Source organism: Grammomys surdaster, unplaced genomic scaffold (assembly GCF_004785775.1).
Source record: "Grammomys surdaster isolate TR1022 unplaced genomic scaffold, NIH_TR_1.0 258, whole genome shotgun sequence".
NCBI lineage: Eukaryota > Metazoa > Chordata > Mammalia > Rodentia > Muridae > Grammomys > Grammomys surdaster.
Window position 1 is genome coordinate 1,874,231 of NW_021604699.1, and position 8,896 is coordinate 1,883,126.

The 8,896-nt window shown below is 37.5% G+C and overlaps 1 protein-coding gene across 3 annotated transcripts in view; it reads left to right on the forward strand.

The window, feature by feature from the left end:
- Positions 1-8,896, forward strand: part of Exoc2 (exocyst complex component 2) — a 164,251-nt gene that overhangs the window by 57,547 nt on the left and 97,808 nt on the right. For all 3 annotated transcript variants that reach the window (XM_028775674.1, XM_028775675.1, XM_028775676.1), the window contains exons 7-10: positions 2,599-2,679; positions 7,596-7,741; positions 7,894-7,975; positions 8,722-8,824. In XM_028775674.1, the coding sequence (XP_028631507.1) occupies positions 2,599-2,679; positions 7,596-7,741; positions 7,894-7,975; positions 8,722-8,824 (412 nt within the window). The remainder of the gene's footprint in view (positions 1-2,598; positions 2,680-7,595; positions 7,742-7,893; positions 7,976-8,721; positions 8,825-8,896) is intronic.

Here is an 8,896-nt window from a genome sequence, read left to right on the forward strand (position 1 = left end):
TCTCTCTCTCTCTCTCTCTCTCTCTCTCTCTCTCTCTCTCTCTCTCTCTCTCTCCCTCTCTCTCTCTCTCTGTGGCTTATTTAACAGTGACATCTATGTAAGTACATGCTTAGGCATTTTGAGTTTTTTGACTGAATTTGCAGTTTCATATTTTACTCAGTGTGTGTATTTTACAGAGTGAAACAATGATATAGTTCAAAAGAAATAACACTTTCCTAGAACTTCTATTTTTCTTTGACTAGTGCTCTTATAATACCTTTTTGTTTCTTAACTTTAAGCTTATGATGTTCAACTACCACACATATTTAAGTTTTTAATAGATTAGAAACAATAACAAACCTGTGATCATGTACCCAGTTGCTTATTGAGTTATTCTATTTAAAAATGTTTTCAGAGAAAATAAAAGCCCAAATGAAGGCAGACATTGGGTTATTTGGTTTAATTTTCTGGAAAATAGGATTGCTTTTATCAGATCCCAGTGTCTCTTAGTCCTCATGCTTGGCTGACAACTTGACAGTGGCTCTGCTGTGGTAGAGATGGGTTGGAGGAAGTTGCTCTGTCAGCACAAAGGGCTGTAAACTGAGCTCAGGGAACCAGGTCACCCCATTTTGACCTGCTGATCAGTGATGGCTTATGTCAGCATCAGAAAATGTGGCCACACAGTTTCCTGTACTGTTAGTTTTCTCTTAGAGAATAATACTGGCTGTGAGGCTATGGACATGTGCTACTACGTTCCCACCCAGGACAGTGAGCTGCACAGGGCCAGCTCTGCCTTTGCAGCCAAGCTTGTCAGAGCATCCAGTGGTGTAATGTGCTGTGGGCCAAGCTGCTTCCCTGGAGCAGCCTTCCTAGTGTAGCTTTTAATGCTTAGATGTGGGGACATTCTCTTCCATTAGATTTACAAGTTGAATGTAAGTTTAAGCTTTGATGTGTGAAAATATGTTGGGTCATTTCTACTGTGTAGTTTAAGTTTGAGCCAGTAAAGATTCACATTTTGTTTACTCTGAATCAACAAAGACAATTTAAAAAACGTAGTGACTATTCCTCCCCTGTGTATTTATTTTTCTTTTTATGAATGTGTTGATTCAATTCAATACAGGAACAATTTGTGTGTTTTAGGATATGAAACAAAATTGAGGTAACATTACAGGAAAATGTAGTATAAAGAACAAAATTAGGATTAAAGGCTAATTATAACAAACAAAAAATATTCTTTGGAGTTGAGAACATATTCAAAAGTATTTGAACACTGAAGTTAAATTTTAAAAACTTACTGAGTTTTTTGAAAAGATCAGTGCATGAAATTGAGGCTATAAGTCTCATAAAAGAAATAAGCACATCCACCTTTACAGCAGGCTGGTTTGTTTGCGAAGCGTCAATCTGGCCCTGTGTCTAGGTAATCAAGCAGAAGCTGTAACAGATTCATCATTTGAATGTTAGTCAGTACCTAATTAATATCCAAAAGTGGTGTTTAGGTCACTGAAAGACCACAGAGTGAAACATGTTGCATTTGGGTTTTCACTTGAGCAAATTGTGTAAAAAGGTAGAAATGCAGGCTGCTTCTCCCATTGCTGTGAGGAGAAATGTCTTCATTACAAGTGAATACAGTTCCCTAAAGGCACACTACGTTCACTGCTCTCAGTTTACAGACATGAGAACAGAAGCCTAGGTAGTGTGAGTTACTGATCTGTGTGGGCAGCATGGAATGAGATTGTAAGGACTGGAGCCTGGCTGCCTGAGCTCACGTTCCAAGTTTGGCTTTGTGACCTTCTCAGACATGTGTATTTGGGTGTTGCCATGGGCTTCTCATCGTTCAGATATAAATACTGGGATGCACATCACTGTCAGTGGACGACACAGCACCTCAGACGTGCAGCGCTTTGTGCATAGTCACAGTTCAACCAGTGTCTGCTGTGCTGGCTTCATTTTGTTACAGCTTTAAAATTTGAAATCATAGTCTTAGTTCCTTACTGAAATAAGTCTGATATAGCTGTTTTAAACCTTCCTCTTCATTCTCCAGTGGTTTTTTTTTTTTATCAGAGTCAAGGAATGTAAACACCCCTACACACCCTTTCTTTACCCAGTGTTGGTGCATTGTTATGTGTCCTGAAGTGTTTCCAAGGAACCTCCACGAAATTATTGTGAATATAAGAGGACTGATATGTATTTCCCATGTGATAGTCAAGGTCTGAAATTAAATTGTTTTGAGGTTGGTAGAGCCCAAATAGCAGTACTTTGTATTTTGAAAAGTAAAGCTGAGGTAGAAAAATGATTTCCTATAGCCACATGGAAAGCTCATGCTAAAGACCCACAATGCCTGAAGTCCTAGTTTCTCGTTTTCCTTTCTTTTGTAACTCTATATTGAAGACCTGACGAGTGTGTCTGTTATATACTACTTGAATAATGTTAAGCTGTGAAAAGTGTAAATAGTATCATCTGTTTTTTTTCCCAGAATATTGCATATGTATGTTCCTCTTGAATGGTGAAAATAATAGAACAATTTGTAAAATTGTTTTTCAGTGGCCTTAAAATGCTTTTTTATCTTTTTGTCTATTAAAGTGGCCCACATTGTAACTAGGTTTGTTTGCTTTTTCCTAGCTATCCATCAAAAACTAGAAGCAGATGGAACAGAAAAAGTAGAAGGATCCATGACACAGAAATTGGAGAATGTCCTCAATAGTAAGTTTGGTCTACTACTCGGGACTTTTAATGGCCTCTATAACAAGGTACAGTGCAGTTCTGAGGGATTTCTTGGGACAAGATCATGGTAACGACTTAAAAAACCTGAAGGACAATAGAATGAAATGAATCTGTTTGCATTTTACTTACAAGAAACCATAGTCTCAAGAACTGTAATTTGCTACCTGAAAACAGACAGGCACTGAGACAACAGTACTTAGTAGACACTGGCATCTCCATTGTCAGATCTGCCAGCACACAGGGCAGAGCCTCAGCTCCTGCACAGCAGATGCCCAGGCAATGTCTGTTTATTTACATTTTGCATTTCTCCAAAGGACACACTCTAGAACATTTTGTAGAAGTTGTAGGCCCAACAGACCCAAGTTTTGTGTTTCCTCCATTTCCCCTTTTGTTCTTTTTCTAACATTCCAAGGTACTTGCCCTAATAACAGAAGAAATTCATCACATAAATTAATTTGTACTACTGTTAAAACTATTACATGTTTTAGATGTAAGTTATGGTTCACATATGCAGTCAGTGTGTAATGTGAAGTAACGATGCTCCATAAGATACTCCTTGACTATACGAATCCCTTGTAAAGAAGGGTTAAAAAAAATGAAGCATCCTCACATACGATGCTTAGAGATTATGTAGGGCTATGAAACAAAGTGAATTTTGTTTTTATGGCTCAGTTTACTTCCATGAGTAGAACATCCTGAACCCTTATGTAACCATTTCTTCATAGGTCCAGTAAGACCTTCAGAGGTCAGTAAGAAAATAATTTGTAGAAAGAATGCTACCTTTGGTGTAGGCTTTCCTTAGTGTTAGAATTTGAATCCTTGGACATTCCATCTAAGTTTCTGGATTTAACAGGACTTAAAACCCTTCCCTTTGTTTATTACTCCTGTGATTATTGCTTGTCTTGGGGTTTGTTGGGTTTTTGCCTCTGAGCACCAAGTCATAAACCTTGTTAAAATGAATATATTCTGAATTTTACACAAACAAGTATTTACCAAAGCCATTTCTGCATCTTAAAAGAGACATAGGATACAGCCACACAGATAAGCAGAGATTGGCAGGTAGGCATTGGGGTAGGTGGATACAGGTGTGTCTCTTGACAGGTCTGCAGCAGCATGAAAGGGAGGCAGAGGCTCTAGAAAGGAGACAGGCTTCAAGCTAGTGAGCAGGAGTGAGATGAATGCCTGCTCTGCCCAACAGAGTTCTCCTTAGAGTAGAATTAGTCTTGAAGATGGTGAGCACCTGAAGGAGCTCAATAAGGAAGCTGTGTGGCGGAGTGCTTAGAAGAGTAGGCTAGATACAGATTCAACAGGAGACTGGAGGAAGGGCAGCAGTGGTGGTGAGCTCAGTAGCTGAAGTAGACAAGGAGCCCATGGCAGGGAAGAAATAAAGATGGGAGTATTGAAACATTGGTTGCATATATGCAATTCAAAAAGGAAAATGGTTTGTGAGACATTTACATTTCTAGTCTCAAGTAATGGAACCAGTTTAGGACACAGGAGAAAATAGAGGAGAAAATTCTGTTGAGTTTATGTGTAACCCAAGTCTGGAATTCCTGAGAGTTGATCACCAAGTATCTTTCTGGCTCTCACCACATCCTTTTTGTATTAAATTGGGCAAATGAGCTTTGCATGGTCTTTGGATAGAAACTATATCAATACCGTCTTACCCAGAGCTGGACCCAGCATGCTCTTGAGTTGACCTGCCAGGCATGGTATATGCACCAGTGCAATAGTGGTGTGACTAACATGAGGGCAGCTAACATCTCTGTGATCCTTAGGTTCATGCCTGGTGCTGTAAACTTGGTCTCAAACCTGTGTTGGGAAAGGTTTTAAGCCCTAGTGGGAAACGTATTCTTCTTCTTTTGTTAAATGGTTCTGTTGTCAAGCTGCCTTCTAAATAAGTGTGTGTGTGTGTGTGTGTGTGTGTGTGTGTGTGTGTGTGTAGTATCAGTAAGAATCAAGTCAGAAAAAAAACTGAGTTCTACTCATTGATTGTTCGGTAAATATTTAGTAAATTGCATTCAAAAAAGAAAAAAAAATGAGCCAGCTCTGATCTTACCCTTTCTCAAACTTGTGTGTTAACGGATTGATTCATGAGAGCCAACAGCTTCAGCTCTCTCATTCCTGATGATAGCATGTGTGTGTGTGCATACCACATGGATCTGTAGGACCCCAGGATGTGACATAGTTGTATAAGTAGTACACACAGTCTCAGACACTGTGTTCTGTCACCCAGTTACAGAAGCAATTAGATAGTCATCCTGGCACCTGTTGAAACAGAGGCACTCAGAGCAGGTTTGGTCTTTGGGGCTCCCTACCTTTGCCAAGTATCAGTGTGCATTTTTGAGGTACTTTAATTCTCCAGCTGCTTTCACATTTGTGTTTCTCTTCTCAGTACCTTGTCTTTCCATGGGACAAACTGTAATGGTTGGGAACCATCCTGTGTTGTTCCAGGCCCTTTATTCCTATGAGACACAACGCACAGAAACACACACACACACACACACACACACACACACACACACACACACACACACCTCACTTCTGTAATCTCCCATCTCAGGTTGTCCTTACAAAGAAATACCATCGTCACCTTGAAATAGGAGACAGCATAATGTCTACTCTAAATAAACATGCCTGAAATTATAAGATACAGTTAAAATGACAAAAGTAGATCTTCTAGGTGTCTGTAAGAGACAGGTATGAGTGTAATGGATTAGTGTGTTGTGTGACAGCAACTTCTTTCCTTGCTACCCTAGGGCACATTTCATTGTTCTGTGGGCCCAGCCCCTGTAGTGGGCATAAGGGCTTTGTAGTTAGTTAGTTCCTGGGCCCATGTGTGAGACAGTGATAGTCATTATCCAAATGAACTGCTGAGGAGGCCATTCTCAGACAAGGAGAAAGGATATTTGAGGCCTAGCATCAGTGTCTGTTAAACCATGCGTCTGAGGGCAAAAGCATGTATGCATGGCCATCTAATCCACATGTGTTTATTCTGTGTTCACTCAGTGGACATTCAAAACCATATCAGTTGACTTAAAATCGAGCATTCTTGGTGTGAGGGTGGAACAAGCTATATGTGGATTAACACACATGGAGGATTTTGATGGGATGGTTTTGTGGACACCCAGCTGATGCCTTTAGCCCCACATGTGATGAGGACCCCCATTCCTCTGCACAGTGCTTTTGTCCCCTTGCAGTTGTAGGAGATACTCAAAAGCATTTCGTGACTGCCGGTGATTATATATATATGATGTGTAGACAGATCTTAGTTTCATTGCTCTGAAACATTTTATCATTTAATATCTTTCCCAGTTGTCAGAATTATGAACCATATTTTTATTGTAAATGCAGTGCAAATCACAGAAAAAGCATAGTTTATTAGTGGACATTGTCTATATAATTTTCAACCTTGTAGAAATTCAGGTTCTCAGTTCACAGATTTTGGCATTTGTGAATTTTAATTTCAGTTTAAACTTTTTCCTATAAAATTATCTCCAGAAAATATGTATTTTATTCAAGAGTAAGTATATTTCTACCTGTTCTTGTTTTCATATTTTTAGAGTTCAAATTATTAGGTGGAATTTTTTTATTACTTTTAAATGATGAGAATAATTTGAATTCAGACTGCTCTGAATTCTTTCACTGCATAGAAAAAGGAATTTTCTGGTGTGAGACCCAAACTTTACATGTAAATAAATAAACAGAAAAGAGTCTGTTCCATGTGAAGTTTAAGTTACAAAGCTTAAACTCATAATGTTTATACTTTTAAAATGATAAGCAAATGCTTTAAGATAGTTTTTTCTGGAGAAAGTTTTAAAATTCTAATCAGATTTCAGTACTTACTCAAGCCTTCATTACGTGGCTTGGTGGCAAGAGGGAAATGTCTCTCTCATCCCACAATAGAGGTTTAGTATCCACATTAAATAGCATGTGGGAAAAACAGCTCTCTTGACCAAACGAAGTTTTTATATCAGGCCTTTAAAATTTCAACAGAATTTAAACATTATTTAGATAAAACAATCATGTTACAAAGACGACTTTTAACAGGATCAGGCCACCCACAGTGTGGCTGTGGTGTGCAAGCCACCCAGCGAGGCGAGGTGAGTTTTTCATCTTTGCTTAAAGTATAGTCACTAGACCAGATAATGCAGAAACTTTTTACAAGCAGTTCAAACAGCTGAAAGCAGTTTATTCTTGCTCTCTTTTTTGCTTTGTAGCTAATTAAAATTAATTCACATGTTGCAAAATCTAAACTGTTGTTGTATATAGCAAATTTAGCCTTAGAAAAATAGCATTCATTTAAAGTGATCTGTGTAATTTGTACTTTTTAAAGGAAAGAATCATATGAAATATCCTGGTCATACATGATTTTATAAGATTTAGCTGATTTAAGAAACAGTAATGATGCTATGTTAAGATTTTATCATTTTAAGGTTTATATAATTTTCTGTACTTACAACATAGAGGGATAATTTTGTTGAAAAGTAGAGCTATCTTTAATGTTTTTTAAAAAATATTTTTCTGAAAACAGTTTCCCATATCCCATTTATTACTTGTAGTGTGATGCAGAATCAATAGAATTTAAGTAGTGTGTGTGTGTTCTTTAAATATCCAGAATTGTTATAAAATTTAGAAGATTAAAATATGTATACATGCATATTGGAGAAAATTATTGGGCTTATTTAGTAAGTGTTGCTTTTAATTAGATACTGTTCTTAACATATGAAAAGGAATCTTAAAACCAGAAATTTTATTTTATCAAACTATAAAGATCTCTATATTGGTAGCTTTAAAAAGTCTACTGAATTTCAGGGCAGTATAACATTACCATTTGCTTTTAGTGCTCACAGTCAGGTCGTTGTCACCCATCTTCCTCTCTCTGTTTACAACAGGAGCAAGTAACACCGCTGACACGTTGTTCCAAGAAGTGTTAGGGCGGAAGGACAAGGCAGACTCCACTAGGAACGCACTCAATGTGCTTCAGCGTTTTAAATTTCTCTTCAACCTTCCTCTCAATATTAAACGGAATATTCAAAAGGTACAGAGTATGTATGTGTGCAGTTATAGGTGTTGCTGATCTTAAAGATATAGTTAAGATATATAATATAATATAAAATAAAATAATTTTATATTAACCATGTGCTCACTGTTGTTTCCTAATGATCTCACCATGTGTTTCTTATTTTCAAGGGGGATTATGATGTGGTTATTAATGATTATGAAAAAGCCAAATCGCTCTTTGGGAAAACAGAGGTGCAAGTTTTCAAGAAATGTAAGATTTATTTATTACTTTTAGACCTGTCTTTGCCTTTTGCAGGAGGAATGTGGAGCGTATACTCTACAGAGTGCTACTTGCATCTTAGATCTTGTTTATGTGGTTCTTTCTTTAAAATGTAAAGCAATTAGTGCAAAATAACTTACGAGTTTTCTTACTGCTGTGTGGTGGGAATGAACATTCACGGCGAGGGCTAGTCTCAGATGCTCTGCTGTGTTTTAACCACAATGCATTAAAAGCTTTCATACCAGAAAGAAGCATTGGCAGGTTTTTCACAGACGTGGAAATCTGCATTTCAGACTTCCCTCTTCAAGCTAAAATGGTGTATTGTGTGTTCTACTCTTTCTCAAAAGCATAACGCAATACTTTCTAAAAATTATTCTTTATACCTGGTTTACAGAAAATTAAAGCTTAAATATCTTATGGTTAAGAACGTATTAACTAGGGGAAATACCATAGGTCTTATTAAATTTAAAAGAATGAAATCCATAAGGTCTCAGAAAGCAGAATTTATTTCTTTACTGTGGTGAAATTTACATGCAGTGAAATGCACAGACCTTACATGTTACAGGTCACTGACTTCTGACGAATGCTCATGCCCTCCTATACACTTGAGATTGTGTGTTTTGATCCGTCCACAAAGGTCCCTTGTCTCTCTTTTCAGTCAAAAAGCAACCAGTATTCTGCTTTCTGAAAGTTGATTTTAAATTCAGTTCTGTAAATCTTGCATCTTTTAAAAATAGATTATGCTGAAGTAGAAGCAGGAATTGAAGATCTAAGAGAGTTACTTTTAAAGAAATTGCTGGAGACTCCATCAACCTTACATGACCAGAAGCGCTACATAAGGTAAACCCTGTGCAAGAACTCTGATACATTGCATGTATGTATAGATATACTGTGACATTGCATGTATGTATA